Source organism: Xiphophorus hellerii, chromosome 1 (genome assembly GCF_003331165.1).
Source record: "Xiphophorus hellerii strain 12219 chromosome 1, Xiphophorus_hellerii-4.1, whole genome shotgun sequence".
In the NCBI taxonomy this organism is placed as follows: domain Eukaryota; kingdom Metazoa; phylum Chordata; class Actinopteri; order Cyprinodontiformes; family Poeciliidae; genus Xiphophorus; species Xiphophorus hellerii.
The window spans coordinates 26,428,784-26,448,448 of NC_045672.1; the positions used below are offsets into that span (position 1 = coordinate 26,428,784).

The 19,665-nt window shown below is 36.7% G+C and overlaps 1 protein-coding gene across 1 annotated transcript; it reads left to right on the plus strand.

Annotated features, from left to right (window-relative positions):
* The first annotated feature begins 1,259 nt into the window (after nt 1-1,259).
* Nucleotides 1,260-18,631, plus strand: slc13a3 (solute carrier family 13 member 3). The gene is made up of 13 exons (XM_032553967.1): nt 1,260-4,585; nt 5,217-5,482; nt 6,540-6,718; nt 7,390-7,459; nt 9,049-9,228; nt 9,303-9,428; nt 9,529-9,621; nt 9,706-9,810; nt 9,928-10,025; nt 12,355-12,467; nt 13,986-14,147; nt 16,372-16,509; nt 16,581-18,631. Exons 1-13 carry the CDS (start codon nt 4,478-4,480, stop codon nt 16,761-16,763), a joined length of 1,821 nt encoding a protein of 606 aa, XP_032409858.1. The 5' UTR covers nt 1,260-4,477; the 3' UTR covers nt 16,764-18,631.
* Nucleotides 18,632-19,665: the final 1,034 nt, after the last annotated feature.

Consider the following 19,665-nt stretch of genomic DNA (forward strand, 5'->3'; position numbering starts at 1 on the left):
CTTTTAAACACGTTACAAATGATGAAGAGCGTCTTCATCCATTCCTGCTTGATGTGATGTGGATGGAAACTGTGTTTTGTGTCTCAATCCGATTTATGAAGCAGCTCTGCGTCACTTGAAGGGTATGCATAGTTCTGACTTGTTGCCTACACACAAATTTAGTCATAGATACAAGAAGGGAGTTTTATGCTAATATCTGTAGTCATCCAGCAGGGGAGTGCAGGGGGAGTGCAAGATGATGCAGTGATTAATGTGGCTCAGAAAAAAATGCTGTGGAGGAAAAACAAAAACTCAACTCTTGGTTTAGAGATAAAACCTTTGCGGTAAATATTACATCCCACAGGAGACTTGAAAATCTTGCAGGATGTAAAGATAATTTCTAAAGAACCTGAACTTTTTTTTAAACTCCTAATTTCCCAAAATGTGTGTTTTAGTGTCAAATACATCCTAAAAGATGAGAAAATGTGTTGACTACAGGGGAAATGCATGAAAATGCAGCAAGAGAAGTCAAAAATGAGTTAAAACTGCATATTTTCTAATACAAAGGTAATGTAGAGGTCATATATTGAGTTATAAAATTGTTTTCCTAACACCTTAGCCATAATGTCAGAGAGAGACAGCGCCTGCAGCTGTGTTGTTAAGTGGTGTAGGCGGTTGCGCTCCTTCTCTGAGAGGCACCGTTTCCTCTTTCTGCGGCTGCTTTCCTGCAAGGTTTTCAATGTTATGTGTTTAAAGGGGGTGGTCTTGTTCTCAGTATGTATCACCAGTCTGATGAGATTTGCGCTTTCTTTCTTTTTTCTCACTATTTCAGATGATTCGGGTCGTGTCTTCGAGATGTCAGAAGAACATATTAGGCGGCTAGCAGAAAAATTCCCATGGAAACGGCAAAGAAAATATCTGTAAAGATGCATTTTCTCCTATTTGTTATTTTGCTTCTTTTTTTTAAAAAAAATACAAATCTGGTTGTGTTTGTTCTTTTTCATGTTGCTTTCTTGTAAAACTATGTCACTGTGTATAACCACACAGATTTTTTTTTTGTTGCAGTTATAAAAGGTCAACAGGAACAGAATGAGAAGTATGAGAACAGAAACCATGATACTTTTATCAAATATGTAATGTAAATAAAATCTCCATCTTATATTGTGCATTTTGTTTCTGATTTTTCACCTTTTACACATCTAATGTTAAAGTCCACGAATCTTTGAAATACCAGAGTCTTCATGCCTCTGCAATCTTAAACCTGGAAGAAGTATGGCTGTTATAAAGAGTCAAAGTATCTCTCATACTACTCTGCAGACTTGGAAATTCAAGAAAGCCAGAAATGTTTTCATCCACACAAAAAACATAGAGAACCCAAAGAGGTATTTTTACTCCCCCAGACCTGTAGCCTATGGCTAAAGATGGAGTATGGGACGTTACCGTGAAGCTTCCAGGTTAGCGGTAAACACAAGAAAAGAAAAATGTCGTATGATAAAACACAAGTCAAATAGTGCAGCACACACAACGTTTCCATTTTAGAAGAACCGATTCTAGACCAGCAGCTTACCGAAAGTGCAGGAGCTCAGCTTGCGTTGCTAGGTGACGGCTAGGGTAGGCTGGGGTTGCTAGGTAACAGCGCAGTGCCCGTCAAATTTTTTTAACGGCTCATTTTTCAAAGCGCATTCAAAGATTCAAGGACTTTTGCTTGTTAGTGGCACGAAATTCGGACTCAGGTCCCACATCAAGAAGGCCAATACATAAAAAATAGATTATTTTATTATTCAAAGAGACACAAATGGAAGTATAAAAATGTGTAAATTGTGAATTTTGCATAATAGGTGGCTGTTTAACACAAGTTGTTTCCTTTAAGCTCAAGAGAGAGGCCAAAAAGTTGTCTGATCAAAGTTTAAATCTATTATCAAATGTTAATTTCTTATTCTTTAGTCTAGCTTAAAAGTAGTTGTATAGTACTAACAGTTAGTTTGCCTTATTTTTGTGTTTTTATGTAATTAAAACTGAAAGAAAACAGGCTTTTGTAGGATAAGCAAAATGTGATAAATCTTATTTTTCTTAAACACCCAGAATCTTGTTGCTGCTTCAATTTTTGAAACTGATTAAACCTGACATATTTTCATAAAAAGAAAACCCTTTCTAAAGATAAATCAGAGACCCATATAGTAAAAAATCTCAGGATTTCTTTAGAAAAGCCCTTTGATTTAGAGGAAATTGTGCTGCTCAGGTGATACAGTCACTGCTGCTGCTCAGCGCCTTGCATGAGTTAAAGAAACCTGCCCCTGAGTCAGAGGGGGAAAGTTTTTAAGGTCACCGCTGTAAACACAGCTCCAAGATCACGGAGCTGAGTGAGAAATGTGATAAGAGCTCCACCTGGTGGCTAATCCGTGCATTTCTTCAACATAACAATTAACTTTGAGGATGTTTTAGTTCCAGGGCTGGACAAAGATTATATGGGGCCTTAAGTAGAATTTGAAACGGGGCCCCTCGTTCTGTTATGAATTAAGTTGTATTTCTGAACAAACACAAGCAAAACAGAAAAAACCCTCTCATAATGTTTTTTTTTGCAACTATATTAAAACGATTATAAAATGAAGATTGTTGTTTCCATTTTTACCAATAAAATTTGCCGATCTCTTTAATTCTTACATTTAAATTTGAACCACTGTAAAATTTTGCATGGTAAAAATATGTTAAACAGCTTGTTTTTTCTGAAGAGGTTTGTTTACATCTAATAATAACAACCACAATAAAAAATGGTGTAAGATCAGAAAGCAGCTCTGTCACATTAGTTCTGATTTGTTCTTTTTGTTTATGTTTTTGTTGGTTGAGGTGTTGCGTATTTGGATAATTATTCCCTCTTCTTTTGGATGCTGTGCAGCTGGAAGGATCTTTGCTCTTAAATTTTTATAACTTCTCCAACTAATTAGTTACCATCTCAAAAGCTCAAATAAAACCTGAACTAAGCCGCCAAATTGTAAAAGAGTTCAAGAGAGGTCATTTATGTATGCAGGGAAGGACTAAAGAGCAGACAGATATTTAAAGAGGAGCAGCAAAAGCAAATGAGGTGGATTAGCAATGTTTATCTACAACTTACGGCGTCATCCAGGACATGTTATTGTGAAATCTTATCTCTACTATCTGGAAATTGAGCGGTTAGCATGTCATAACAGAAATAAGACTATCAAATAGAATCAGTCTTCAGTCAGAGGTCTCTTCAGATTCATTGGAAGACTGACTGCTACTGGAGAGCATTCAAATTAAGAATCAAAATAAAACATTTCTCATACATTTTTTTGTTTAAAAAAGGAATTTGGCTTCCATTGTAATCAAGATACAATAACAAACGGCAAACTATAACATATAACTATAACATTTTGGAATTAAATGTGGACTGAAATGAATCAGTTTCCTGTGATTTTTTTCTCGCAAATCTGTCATAATATTCAAATACATCCACTTACTGGTAAAGAAAACACCTCAAATTTAAATGCCAAATAGCTGAAGAAGGTGCTACCCACACTGGAAACTTGGGTCATGATTCATTTAAGATCTCAACTCGGTCTCTGCAGAAACCTGCTGTTTTCGCAAAGTAGCATGTATGAGATTGATTTGTTATGGAAACAGTTGAGCAAATTTACACAAAGCTGAACTCCACTTATGAAGAACCAAATACTAACAGACAAGGAGGAAAACCCACTGAAGTAAAACAGAAGTTTTAAAGTTTCCAAGTTTCCGCCTGTCAGAGCAGCCACCCCCCACTCAGCTCCTACAGACTAGCCAGCATCTATTAGCAAACACCTGACGGAACTGCAGCGCTCATTATATGAGCCACTTCTCAGTGCAGTGGTGGTAAAAATGTTAAAGGGTCAACATATGCATATATATGTATATGGAGCATTTTCTTAACAATGGAAGTTAACAAAATTACATGATTGTGTGAGAAAATGGAGCCTGGAAAACACTTTAAGTAGTTTAAATCAAATTTCATCATCAGGTCTGAGTGGCTGCTGCTCAGCTGTGACGTCCAGTGGCTTCAAAGTCTGAATCATCTAGATGAAACAAAGAAAACCTGAGCTATAATTTTCACTTTCTTTCTTTTTCTTATTTGTTTTTGTTTTCTAACAGCTAGACCTTCACATTTTTTCTCCATAAAAGTTACATAATCCTATTCGATAGTGCTTTCTCACTACCCTGTTGTACAGTCTTTATTCACTAGGTCATTTACAACATTTAGATTTCTCAGGCATTTCCTGCTGAAGCTTTTTAGTGCATGAACTTGCAGATTTGTGGGAGAGGCCGGTCATTTGGAAACCTGACAGAAAACGGACTGTCCTGTGAAACACCACCACAGGAGGAGTTAACCTGTAGCAGAGCGTGTGGTTAATCTTCTCCTGCGTCCGGCCAGGGGCTTCAAAGTGATCCCTCTCAGGCTTTTTCCCAGCCACTTTATTTCCCTAAACAGAGCAGAAAACCCACTGAGGGAATGAAAATGTCTGTGGTGTCCAAGAAGCTGTGGTGCGTCCACAAGCAGCTGCTTCTCTGCCTCGCGCCACTTGTGTTTCTGCCTTTACTTTTTACTCTGCCGGAAAAGGTAAGTACTGCTCGCGTTTGTGTCTTATTTTATTCAATTAGCTAGATAATACCGAGTCATTTGTTGAGCATTAAGCTAAAAATTTCATCTGATTAAAACTGAAAATTGACTTGTTCTTATATTATTTTTGTTAATGTAATAGAAATATTTTGATCAGCATAATGTTTGATACAGAAGAACATTGAATTACATAAAAATGAAAATAGTCCAAATAGTCCATAGATCCAAGAAAACAGCTGATCAAACTTAAAATAAATTTAATTTGTTACAAGTGATCAAATTAAGTTGATCTAATTAAATATATTACGTTTATTAAGTTGTCATGTTAAACAAACGTAAATAAATTAAGTTTGACCAACTTAATTTGATTACGTGTTACAAATTAACAACATTTTTTTCTCTGTTTTCAGTGTTTTTGAACATACTTGTAGTGCATTATACATTTGTTTCCATTAAACTAGTTATTTACTTATTTAAAAACAAATTACCTGCAGTTTGAAACTAAACAAAGCACATTTTGGTGTCTAAAGTTTTTCATAATTTGATCCTGCTTCTTATCTTTTAGACTCAAAAACAGACAAAATGGTAGAAAAAACACAGATTATCTGACTGTGTGTTGCTCCTCTTTCAGGAGGGAAAATGCCTTTACGTTGTGATACTGATGGCTACGTTTTGGTGCACAGAGGCCTTGCCTCTGGCAGTCACAGCGATGCTTCCAGTCTGCCTCTTCCCGACGCTGGGGATTCTCCCGGCCAAAAAAGTCTGCCCCCAGTACTTCATCGAGACCAACTTCCTCTTCCTCAGCGGTCTTGTGTTGGCATCGTCGATTGAGGAGTGGGGCCTGCATCGTAGGATAGCACTGAAGGTCCTTAGTATTGTCGGAGTGAAACCCGCCTGGTGAGAGGGAAAGTTTTGATTGAGAATTTATTATTCTAATGTTTGTTAAACTAATCATACACACTCATCCTGATCTACTTCTACCAAATCAAATTCAAGGTAAAAAGTGGAGAAGAATTAGATTTAAAGGTGACCTACAATCTAAATTCACATTTTGCTACATTTTTGTAAATCCATTTGGGCTTCTACTGCTTCTAAAAACAGTCCAAGTGCTTAAAAACACTCAGGGGGGTTTTGGCAATAAAATGAGCCGCTTCCAAAACCTTCTGAATGTAACGTCACAAATCAGCAGGCACTCCGCCCTTCCCTAGCAACCCCAACAAAGCCCAGCGTGTTACCTAGCAACTCCAGCTGAGCTCCAGCACATTTGGTTAGCTTAAAGCAGGGGTCTCAAACTCCAGTCCTCGAGGGCCGCAGTCCTGCAACGTTTAGATGTGCCTCTGCTGCACCACCTCAACAGAATAATTAGGTCATTAAGGCTCTGGAGAACTGATCTACACAAGGAGGAGGTCATTAAGTCATTTCATTCCAGTGTTTTGTACCTGTGGCACATCTAAAAACTGCAGGACTGCGGCCCTCGAGGCCTGGAGTTTGAGACCCCTGGCTTAAAGGGTACTACTGTTGTACAATGGCTGCTGGAAAAGACATATTTTTTTGTTGATTTACCATTCAAAAATCACTTATGGCATTCTTGTTGGTTGTGCAGGAGGCTCCACTTCTGCATTTCAAAGATGTACGGTTGTATAATTGTGCATCTGTTTGCAGCCATTTTCACGTGAGTTTAAATGTTGAGTTGGAGGGGGCGTGGCCAGCAGCAGCTTATTTGGATTTAAAGTGACAGTAGTCCAAAAGTAGCTCATTCTGAAAGGAGATCAAAATAGCAGATTAAAATCTCATTATCTAAGAATGAAAAAAATTTAATGAACATGTTTTGTGGGGCTCATAAACCAATCCCATTCTGTTCAAGGAAGCATAATAAGTCACCTTTAAAACTGTCAAGAAGATCCTTTCAAGGATTAAAGTGGATTCATTGTATCTTTGTTTATTAACTCCTCAGGCTCATCCTGGGAATGATGATGACCTCATCCTTCCTTTCCATGTGGCTCAGCAACACCGCCACAACAGCCATGATGCTTCCCATTGCAAACGCCATCCTGGAGAGCCTGTTTGGGGACCTGGAGACCCTGAAGCAAAAGTGCAAATTCCCAGAGGATCGTGACAGTGCTGCAATAAATGGTACAGTGTAATGTTGGCACCGTGTTTTTGACAGGAAATCAAGAAGCCTTCCATCAAATCAACCTAAACAAAATATCTGTTTTGATTACGTCAGAGAGATTAAATTTTTTTCTGCTTTATTGACCATTTCAGACTTTCCTGTGATGCAATCCCATCGCATTATCTCTTGGAAAAAGCTCAGAATAAGCCTCTTAACTCTAACTATCTGACACTGCACACTGACTGACATAATCAGTGACTAGTTTGCAAATATAGTTGCACATTTATTTGTTTAGGGGGTAAATATTTCCCAGAGAAGTTGGTGGAAAATATCAAAACAGAGAGTTGATGGACGAATCATGTTTACCACGTATTTAATTCAAGAATTGTTCATTTACTTTTAAATGTTCATTTACTCAAAAATGCAGATATAATGTACATTGTCCTGTGTAACTTTTGCTGTTTATAATATGTAATCTAATGTATGAACTTTGTGCAGTTTAAAATACACTGAATCCTGGGATGCAGGGTTGGTCAATCATCAAATAGCAATTGATTATTGTTCTTATGCCATGTCAGTCATGTTAAATTAATTTAAGGTGCAGCCGCCTAAAGCAGCTAATAATTTAAGTTATGTTAATTATTTTGGATTCTACGTAACCAAAATTGTGTCTCAATTAAATTTCTTGCAGGTCAAACTTCACTGAAGCTCCATTCGCTGCCATCAGAGCCTTCTGAAAAACATATGCTGTCAATGGATGGGTAAAAGAGCAGAGAGAGATCATTTTGGTAGTGATTTCTTAGAGGAATTCCTGAACTTAGATGGAATTCAGGGAATCTTCAACGTATTCTAGTTGTAGCTCATTTGGTGTTTCACATTTCATCTCATAAGTCAGAATTTAAGATACGAAATATCACCTGGAGCTTAAGTTAGAGTCCCTAACTTAAGCTCCAGTTTTTAGACTGAAGCAACAAACTGTCCTTTTATACTTAAATCAAAAGGTAAATCCCTTTTCTTTTTCAATTTGAAGCCAGGACACAGTTGGATTATTAGATATGTTTCAAAGCTCGTTTACTTCTGAGAAAAATAGAACACATCAATAAGCTGCAGTTGGGAAACAATTAGCTTAGCTTAGTTTAGCCTAGCCTATTCTAGCTTAGCATTAGCCCAAACAAGCTTAGATTTAGATAAAAATTGAGAGAAAGCAATTTTCTTTGAAATAATGGTTTAGATGAGCTGTTCTTAACATAGGACCAAGACTGAAAAAGAGGAAAACCTGCAGCTTATTTTATTTTTAATAATAGAACATTGGAAAAATAATCAGTGTTTGTTAGTTATTCTGAACCAAGTTTGAAAACAAAAATTAGAAAGTCAGTTAGCTTAGCTTGTCTTAATTTAAGGAATAAAACTAAAATAAAATAAATTAAAATAAGAACAAAAATAAATGAAGACAGATAAACAATTTGCCAAGCTCAACTGTCTTAACGCAATTTAGCTGATCATAAAACTCAGATTAAGAGGCTGTTTGCTCAGTTTATGTTGTCTTGGCATGAAATTGAGATCAGTAAGGCAGAGAGTGAAACTTTTCTTAAAATAGTCTAAACATTGACTACTTTGTAGATAAAAGTTATATAGACTATTTTATGATAGTAAACACAGTTGAAGATAGGAACCAGCCAACTGTAATGGGCAAGCAGGTTTAGATAAAATAACAAATGACAAAAAACTGTTTGCTTATCGTATATTTTCGTAGCTTCGAATAAAAACCGAGGATCGTTATCTTAGCTTATCTGGTTTGAGAACAGAAATCAGGTATCTTAGTCTGGTTTTTCTTGAACTGGGTGTTAAAAGAATGTTAAAAGAAAAACGCAATTAGTTTATCTAGAAATAAAGTCATAACAAGAAGACGCTTAGCTTAGCATAGCTTAACTTAGCTTAAACGTGAGAACAGATTATGATCCTCAGCTACACATTAATGGTGAAAACAGACAGCTTTTATAAGCTTAGCAAAAATAGAATTAGCTTGTCTTAACTTGGTGTAGAATAAGAACTGAGAGTAATGGTTAGCTTAGCTAAACAGAAAATAACAACAAGAAACAGTTTGCTAACTTGTCTCCAAGTTAGCTTGGAGATGGTTAGCTTGGAGACAGTTAGCCTGGAGACGGTTAGCTTGGAGACAGTTAGCCTGGAGACGGTAAGCTTATCTCTGAGCTAACTTACATTTTACGTTAAAAAAGTGATACATTTGTTTTGATATCTTCATTTCATAAAGGAACTTAATAACAATACATGTCAGTAGTAGTGTAGTGTTTCCGTAAAATGTTGATTCCTGTCTTTAAACTTCAATAAGGATGGAAGCTGTGGAGCCTGTAGACATGAGGACGGCTGAGGAGATCCAGTCAGAGTCAGAGTATCAGCTGAAAGTGTGGAAAGGATTCTTGATCTGTATTCCCTATGCTGCCAGTATTGGAGGTACAGCAACGCTGACAGGCACAGCACCAAACCTCATCCTGATTGGACAGCTCAAAAGGTAAATTCATGTTAAAAAAAGATTTTCTCATTAGAAATGACTCCATTTACCAGTGAGGTTCTTGTTCTTTACAGCTACTTTCCAGACTGCGACCTTATCAACTTTGGCTCTTGGTTTGCCTTTGCCTTCCCCCTGATGCTTCTCTTTCTGTTTTTGGGATGGATTTGGATCTCTTTTCTCTACGGCGGACTGAATACAAGGTAATGTAAAATTATATTGTGATATTTGGTTGGAGTATTGTGTGATTTTGCTTTAGTGAAACATAACTGCCTAGTGTCACACTTATTTTATAAAATCCAGGTTATGTTTCACGAAACACGACCACAGGGCCCAGGCAGAAGCCAGAGCCAAAGCTCTAATTAAAGAAGATTACAGAAAACTGGGGCCCATAAAGTGAGGACTCTTGTATTGTCTTTTAATTTCATACAAATATGTACTATTTCTGTTACTGTATCTTTTACTCACTTTTCATTTCAGCTTTGCAGAAGGGGCCATCTCTTTCTTTTTTATTTTATTCGCTGTTCTTCTGTTCACAAGAGATCCTAAATTTGTTACTGGCTGGTCTGTGTTTTTCAAAAAAGGGTAAGAAATGGATACCGTTCCCATCACTTTTAAAATTTTAGAACAGGTATCATTCTTTAGAAAAGCCTACTAATTACTTTTAGTCTTTTTTATTTTTGTTTCTTGCGTTTTCTGCAGGTATGTCTCAGATGCTGTCACTGGTGTCATCATTGTGTCCATTTTGTTCTTCTTCCCATCACAAAAACCCTCTCTGAGTTGGTGGTTTGACCCAAAAGGTTGGTCACATGACAAAAGTTAATATTTATGACTGGATATTTGGTTTAGATTCAAGCACTCTTCCCTACAGAAGCTGTTGCAAAATACACAGAGCAGGTTGAGGAATGTTAATAATGTAGATTAGAGAGTCTTAGTAAAGTTCCCGTCTGGAGGGGAGACTGTACGTTCTCTGTGTCTGTGATTAGAGTAAGCTTTTAAAGCGCTGCAGCTGCACTTTGTGTTTTCTGTTTATGTGTGCGACATAATTTGCATTTTCCACTGAGGAGAAACATACAGTGCTGTGAAAAAAATACTGTCCGCTTACAGATTTCTCTTTGTTGTTGATTTATGTCACACTTAAATGTTTTTAAGTGTGACAAACAAAGTTTAACAACAGACAAAGATAACTTGAGTGAATACTAAAAGATTTATTTTATTGAAATTTTATGTAAAAATCACATTTTGCATGCTTTTGTGCTTACATTTGAATCTCAACTTTAAAAACAGCACAAGTGCTTAAAAATTCACCTAGCAGTTTTTTTTGGGCAATAAGTTCATGATTTTCGGTGTCTAGAAAACGAGCAGTTCCAAAAACCTCTCGATTGTTTAGTCACAATTGAAGGGCAGAGCCGCGTTACCTAGCAACCCCAGTTGAGCTCCAGCATGTTTGTTCAGCTGGTTTTACTGCTATATAAAATGTTTTGTTTTTTGACTTACCATTCAGAAACCACTTGCTACATTCTTTTTGGTTGTGCTGGATTCTCCACTAATGATATTCAAAGATGTATGGCTGTATAATTGTGCATCTGTTTGCAACCATTTGCAAATATGAGTGTAAACATTGTGTTTGTTTGGATTTAAAGTGACAGCAGCTCATTCTTGAAGGAGCTCAACATAGGCAGAACTGACCAGACTGAAATCTAATTATCTAAGAATTATTTTGTGCAAAAAAAATGTAATGAACATGCCTTGTGCAGTTCATAAACCTATCCTAACATGTTAAAGGAAGCATAATATGTCACTTTTAAAGGAATAAAGCTTTCCAAGTCACCTCACCCTTTGTGAAAAAGAATCTCAGACCAACAAATCACTAAAATAGAATCTGCATCACAGCATGAAACAGGCTACAAAACCTTAAAAAGAAACACACCATGCCTTTCTTTTTAAAGAAAGACAAGAACAGACAAGAAACAAAATCATTTACATGAATCTGGTTTTGAGGCTCAAGTTGACCACAGTAAAACCTTTTTCTGCAAATGGAGAAGACATGTTATGGTGGTGAACCAACCTGGGAAATTACCGCAATGATGCATCAATTAAAATGGAGACAGAAATACAGTAGCAGTAAGACATACTGCAGGTAGGAGTTAATAGTCACTGTAATACAGTATTTTTCAAAATTGCAGAAAATTAACAAAAACTCACAATTATCCATTAGCGCAAAAATGTGCAGGGATATGTAAATTTGGCGTTAATTTGCGGAGTCGCAAAAAGCTGGAGGGACTGATTGAAGTAATTTGGCCATTTATAGATAAAAACTGCGTTGACTTGATCGATAATATTTAGGCAAACAGGTATTATTTTGCTAATGCTCCCCTCTGAACTCTAAAGGTCCACATAAGAAGCTATGGCGGGCCGGATTTGGCCCGGGGGCCTTTTGTTTGTCACATTTTTGAGACTCGCCTCTCTTTTATGGGAACAAACAAGCCACCATGATGTATAAGAAATGCTTTTGGGGCGTGCCGTGGTGGCGTAGGGGTTAGCGCGACCCACATTTGGAGGCCTCAAGTCCTCGACGCAGCGGTCGCGGGTTCGACTCCCGGACCCGGCGACATTTACCGCATGTCTTCCCCCCTCTCCTTCCCTGTTTCCTGTCAGCCTACTTCATAAAAAGGGACACTAGAGCCCACAAAAAGACCCCCTGGAGGGGTTACAAAAATAAAAAATAAAAAAAAAGAAATGCTTTTGAAGGCTTCTTTTTAAGTCACAGCTTTGGTGAATATTATTTATGGTTGTGGTCCAGCATCGGAGATGCTGAATGTAATTCAGCATCTCCTCTAAAAAGATGGAAACACAAAGGTGTTTCTGAGAATGCACTGCTTTGTGGATGTTTAGCGTCTGAGGCACATGTGCATGAGATTGTGTTTGTTATGTTCAGCTGGTCAAATAAACCCATGGACACTCGCTAAAAAAGCAAAGCATGGGGCTCTTTGGTCTGATTTAGGTCAAATATTTGAAAGGAAGATAATTAAATCTACTAATCTACAGAACTTTAAAGATTTCTACCATGTAAACTCTTGCAAAGTTCATAAAAATAATGTCTAATTCTTTTTCTTCTACATTTTTCAGCTGTAAACACTCCATACGTCCCTCTGCTTTCATGGAAAAAGGCCCAGGACTCTGTTCCCTGGAACATTATCCTCTTGCTTGGAGGCGGCTTTGCAATGGCCAAAGCTTGTGAGGTAACGAGTTTCTTTTCCCAAATGAGCTTCGTACTTTGAAGTCATAAACTGATTGCAGTCAAAACTTATTTGTACAGCCTTTATGTTCTCTCCTAACAAGAAACAGTCAATAGTTTTCTGCAGCTTAAAAGCAATTCCTGGGAATTATAAAGTCTGAGAAAGTAAAAACTTGAATAATAATTTTAGGATCGGTGCAACAAATTACCTCATAAAACTCATGTAGCAAAACAGGAACATCTTTTTTTCTGATAATTAAAATCAGTGTATGTAACTATACTGTACACTTTAAACCAAATATTTATATGTTTTCTCATATTTTACTTTAAAACAGAATAATATTTTGCCTTTTAGTTGAATTTGGATTCGCAAAATTGTTTCGTTTTGCTAAATTAAAAAATAATAGAAGGGTTTAATTTTAGTATTAGATTCTGCATTATTAGAAATTTTTAATGACTTTCTTCATATTTTGAAGTTCATAGTTACAAAAAACTATGATTTTTAACAATTTGTGAAATTGTGCCAAAGGAAAATTATTGTAAAATGTATTTACTTAATTTCTGCTATTTTTCTTAGACATTAAACTCTAATTGACATGACGGCGGCTCCGCCCCCATGCGGAAGTAGAGCTGTCCTCCGACAACCACAGTTATTAAGGCAGACTAGGACCTCAATGCGTTACCCTAGACATTTTTTGAGTCATTTTTGCCTTATAAATCATCACTGAGGCAGGCAAGAAAATTCTATAGCTAGTCCTGCGTCAGATCTGTAAGGTTATTAGCGGGAAATAACGGAGAAATCAACGATAAAGCCCAAGAGGACAAATGAAGGACAAAAATGTGTGATTGGATGTAAGTGTGAACGCTGCGGGACAAAATGTATGAGTAATTACTTAAAATAATACCGGCTTGTGAAAATCTGCCTTCAGGAAAATGCTTAGAAATAAACAGTAGTATGAAACGATGTTTAAATGCCAATATAGCAGTTAGTGCAGTCTGTTCTCATGCTGCCATAGAGCTACCGGAATCTATACGCATAAAATCCAGCATAACTACCGTCACTTATTGATCTGGAAATGATGAGATGTTTAGCATTGTTACTTTAATCTAACTGAGTTGTGTTTATTTGACGCTTAGCTGTCAGCCCTGAGTCGTTAGCACGGAGCTATCAGTAAGTATAGTTATGACAAAAAAAATGCGATGTTTACTACCGGTTACCTTCGTGGTGTTGACTAACGTGGTAGTTCCCGTCCATCAGTTTCATTCAACTGGATGTGGGGTGGGCTGCAGTCCATGATCCATTTCTTACGTTATTCCAGACTCCTTTTTGATTTTGGAAATGTAATAAATTGTGTTCCACCCTCTTACTTTACTTTACTCTACACCCTCCATACTTTACAACTCTGTCATGCTCCTTACTTTCTCTGCTGGTTTTGCTTTTTATTTGTTCTGTTCTTAAATGTAGTTTATTATATTTTTATTTGACCTTTGACCTTAACCCAGATATTTTGCCTTGCGGCAGGAGTCCGGCCTTGCGTCCTGGATCGGAGGTCACCTCCAGCCCTTGGCTGAAGTTCCCCCAGCTGTAGCTGTGATGTTAATCACTGCTTTCCTGGCTTGTTTCACTGAGTTTGCCAGCAACACAGCAACTATTATTATATTTCTGCCTGTCATTGCTGAACTGGTGAGTCTAACAACTAGAATTATAAAATAAAAATTGTTTCTAATGAGCACACATGTGAATATATATGATTTCCCTGGTGAAAAAAGTCTGTACAGATGCTAAATTATACAATTAAACCTTTTAAGTACTTCATGGAGCACCAGCGATCCAGCCGTATTTGCAGTACCATAATTCTGCCACACTTTGCGCTATCTGAAAAGTTCCAACAGTTTCTGACGGGCGACGTTGCGCTTTCCAGCCAATAATGGGTTATTACAGTACTTTCACTCCTGCCGTAGCAGGAAGTGAAATTAATGCGGTGAAACACTCATAATAGATGGTAAGTTGCAAAATTAACTCGCTGCATATTTAAAGTTCCAGTTGTTGTGGATAAATATTTACTCACAGAACATTTAAAGACCTGCGTACAATTAAAATAAGCAAAAATACCCAGCCGGACATTTTAAATTTAGGACATAAAGGGTTAAATCTATTTTATGCTTAACTTCAAGGTAAACATGCAGGTAAATATGACAGTAAAGGATAAAAACTGGATGCTCGTGTTAAAGCTGTGGACAGTGAACAAGTTTTAGTTCAGTTCTTGTTCTCATTAAGAGTCTCAGCGGACTTGTTAAACTCTGGCAGTGGATGTTCTGTTTCTAACCTGTTGGACATTAACTGCTACTATTATGGTAATGATTACCGAAAGGTTTTATTGCACCCTGTAATTTTGCCTTTGCGCAAAAAAAGTCTTACGTTTTATCTGCAGGATCCATGGTTTGAAGAATTTGTGCTTAAATTATGGTTTGCTTGAATTTGAATTAAAATTAAATGTGAACTGGCGTGCTGTGGTGGCGTAGTGGTTAGCGTGACCCACGTTTGGAGGCCTTGAGTCCTCGACGCGGCTGTCGCGGGTTCGCTTCCTGGACCCTATGATATTTGCCGCATGTCTTCCCCCCTCTCTTTCCTCCTTTCCTGTCAGCCTACTTTCATATAAGGGACACTAGAGCCCACAAAAGACGCCCTGGAGGGGAGAAAAAAATAAAATAAAATAAAATTTGAACTCAAGCTGTTTATATTTATATAATTGAAAGACTTGATTAGTCAAACTGATAAGAGATTAATCCTGACAAACAACATTTGACGCATTTCAGTTCTAACTGAGTACACTGCAAAAACACAAAATCTTACCAAGTATTTTTGGTCTAGTTTCTTGTAAAATCAACTTAGTAATCTTGAAAAGTAACTGTTCAGCAAGATATACCAGTTTGTTTTAAAGTAAATTCTTAATATTGGACAGAAGAGTACTAGATTCATTGATAGATTATTTCACTTATAACAAAGGAAAATGTCTTGACACAAGTTGAATAATCTGCCAATGGAAGTAGTACATTTTCATTGTTATTAAGGAAGCATTGAATTAAAACAAGCTGCTATATTTTGCTGAAAACGTTTTTGTACTTTGGTTTTATCTTATTGCAAGTGTACTAAGATATTTGCATTAGAAACTAGACCAAAAATACTTGCTAGGAGTTTGTGTTTTTGCAGTGTAAATACAAAATGCTGTGAACAAATAGGGAAATAGTGGTTATTTAACCTGCTTATAATAAAGGTTAAATAAGAAAGTACACAGTTTTTGAAATACCACCATTTTGACTGACATTTTTATAAAGTAAACGGGACACAGGCTTTTTCAAGCTATTGTGTTGAATTATATAAACAAAGAAATAAAAGAAAAAACTTGCTATCCAGTGTCCCTTCTTCATTGGGTGGATGAAACAGATAAACTATGTTCAATTTTACTCAGAAGTTGAAACTTGGAATTTGAAGGTTCATCAAAATCCAATACGGCTACTTTGTATGTTAAAATCAGCCTATTTGTGTTTTTTCTTGTGTGTGTCTGTTTTTTTTTTCTGTAATCAACAGTAATATATAAAATAATATATTCATAATAAATAATTTTTTGCCAAAATTGTTATTATTTTTGCCTAAATCATCTTTTGCCAAAACAGAGGTGGTGACAAAAATACTTTCTGTATAATAATTGGTGGATTAATCAACAACTAAAATAATCATTAGTTGAGAGTAAAGTCAAATTCCTTGTTTGTCTGAACAAACGTGGCTCATAAAGCTGATTCTGATTAAAGAGTTTTCCAGTAAGAAGTGCAAGTTAGATATGTCTGAGTGTTTAGTACCTTTAAATGCTTTCTAAATGAAATTTTGAAGAGCAGGACTGTCTCTGCAGGCCATTCGTGTCTCTGTCAACCCTTTGTACTTCATGATTCCTGCCACTGTGGGATGTTCATACGCCTTCATGCTTCCTGTTTCCACTCCACCCAACTCCATCGCCTTTGCATCCGGACATCTCATGGTCAAAGACATGGTAACGAACTCACACTGACTCGTTCACTTTAGAAAACCAGCAGCGGTCAACCTGCTTCCCCTCTGTTTCAGGTGAAAACCGGCTTTGTCATGAACATCCTGGGGATCCTCTCTGTGTCTCTGGCTATGAACACGTGGGGCGTCGCCATGTTTAACTTGAGCTCCTACCCAAAATGGGCTCACACCGCCAACACTACTGCTGCCACTGCAAATGTTCACTTCCCATCCATGAGGTCAACCAACGCCACGCTCTGAGGATGTAAATGCAGACTGTATATAGATTTAAAAACTAAAACTATACGTGGACGCGTCTGTTTTTAAATGTGCTAAAACACCACAAAGCTCTGTTACTGCTGCTCCTGGCTCTTCTGCCTTTAGGAAGCTCGTTGTAATTATTGCTTCATACTTTAATGTTCACTTTGGCTTTAAGATTTGTGAATATGCTGTGGAAAAAAAAATGCTGAATTATCATACACTAACTGGGCCAGAAGTACCAGATGCCGTCAGATTTAGGCCATTCAGAATTTCAGTAACATCTAATTCTTAATCCATTGAGTTTAATATGATGTCGGCACCCTTTTACAGCCTAAACAGCTTCAGCTCTTCTGGTTTTGGACTTTTTTTTTTTTTTTTTTACAGAAACCCATTTGTGAGGTCAGACACTGATGTTGGACAAGAAGCCCTCGCTCTCAGTTTCTTCTCCAATTCCTCCTAAAAGTGTTTTAGTGGGTTTAGGTCAGGATCTGTGCAGACCTGTCAAGTTCTTGCAGATAAAATATTCTTAATAGACCTTTGTACATTGTTACCAAGTCAAATTAGAACAGGAAGTATCTTGACTTCCTGAAGCCTTAAACGTTGCATTTACTGGAGTTAAAAGACTGAGTCTAACTTCCAAAAAGCAAAAACACAAAAGTATACCAAGTATTTTTGGTCTACTTTCTAGTGCAAATATCTTGGTACACTTCAAATAAGACAAAACAAACTTACAAATAACTTTTTTCAGTAACTGACTTAAAACTGACTGTTTTAAGTCAGTTATTCCTTAGTATTAATAAAACTGGCAAATAATTTGCCAGTGGAGCAAACTGTTTGTTTTATTGACATACAGTGTCCGGATGGTTAGTCAACAAAAAAAAAAGTTGTTTTTTCCAGCAGGAAAAAGTTGGTTTTCCAACCAACTGGAAGTCCAGGACCAATACTTCTGGACTTCTGGAAGTCCAGAAGTCCTGGAGTTCCGCTCAGGTTGCTAGGGGACAGGCTGGGCTTGGCTGGAGTTGCTAGGCAACGGAGGAGTGCCCATTGATTGTGACTTAAAAATCGGGAAGTTTTTGAAACAGCTAATTTTCTTTACACCAGAAAGACATTAACTTATTGCCAAAATATTGTTTAGTTTAGCTGTTTTTAGAAGCAGTAGAAACGCAAAAGGAAGCATAAAAACCTGCTAAATGTGAATTTTAATAATTGATCCCCTTTAGCACTCCAAACATGGCAGAAATATCTCAGAACATTATCTTTAGAGCCATCCCAATAATCGACACAACCTTAAAATTGTCGGAAGGAGATGATCGGGTCAAACATCGTCATAATTAGCTTGCTGTGTTAACTGGTGCTCGGAGGTCTGTAGCTAATTTCTCTTTCATTATTCACCTCCTGCCACTTTATCTGTACATTAAGCCATTTTTCTTCATATACACATTTGATCATAGACCCAACAGACAACAAATAAATAACAAAATTAGAAAAATCACAGAAAATGTGGCATCAAAACTGGATAATAGCACCAAAAGCTACATGTCTTAATCACTTCTACTTGGTTATAATGGTTGCAACACCTGAGGGAATAATTTTGAGGGAGGACCCAATACACTTTCCAATACTATACTTTAAATAGTACTTAAAGTATACTATTTACTATATAGTAAATAAATGCTGTTATTCTGTTTTAATTCTGTTTTATAGAGGGTGCCGTTTGTATTTCTTACTACAAGGTGAGTCAAAAAGAAGAGAAACATCTGTGAATAACTTTTATAATACATGTATCACTGAAATTCAAAAAGAGATCATGTTGGTGAATCCTTCTGCATACATTTCACTTCCAGTAATTAAAACCTTCCCCAACTATATTGATGAAAGCTAATTATTGAATCTGTACACTTTATGATTTACCTGCTGTCAAAAAAAGAGTTTTAATACGATGACAAAAAGAGTGAATGAAGGCTTTCACACATTTTGGCACATTTTGTCCAAACTGCAGTAAAACCCGTGTTTGCTTGGTGTTATAAAGGATTATTTTGTGTCAGACTTGGAGCCACAAGGCCTTAGAGCAATGGTTAACTTCTGCAAGGCTGCAGCGGTCATCCATTCAGTGCTGTTTCACCAGCAGAAAGCTCTTAATGTTTACATGCAAAACTAGAAAATACTCAACCACAATCCACAAAGCAGAGTGGATTCAGCTCAAACAGAAACATCAACCTTGGATAAGGACTTGTGTGTTTTAAAAAGGTTAGATAGAAGAAAAATATTTTTTATGGATTAAGTTTTTAGTTTGTGCATCGTGGGTGTAGCTTTACTGTGTGACCCTGTTTAATTTTGCTATTGCTTTTTGTGGTTTTCAACAAGAAGAAAATTACTGCTGCTCACCAAAATGGTCATTTCTTAAGGAAGGTAATAATTTGAATACAGTCAGTTTCTGATTTTTGGGGAATAATATTCTGTTTTAGTGCAAAAAAAGCACCCCAGCTGAGGAGGTTGTTTATTAGCACTTGGGCAATACTTTAAAAACAATTCATTTTGCATCAAAAAATAAAATTTTCATTTTCATAATCTTGTCTTCAGCTGAACATTGTAGTAGGAGGTAACCTAAAATAGCAGCCAACTGAACAAATGTTTGACAAATTACATTCTGCTCTTTACTCCACCTATCAGACTCTTGACTTGCTGATGCAAGATGACTAAACATTTTCATCAAGATGACTAAACATTTTCATCAATCAATAATGAAAGGAAAAAAAAAATCTGGATATTTAGAAATTGATAGTAGCATTCTGTACATAAAGCTAAATATTAAGCCATGAAATTAATTAATTTATTATCACCTGCTGTTGTAAATCATAATATTTATTTCTTGTAAAGTAGGTTTTGAAAAAGGTAACACTTT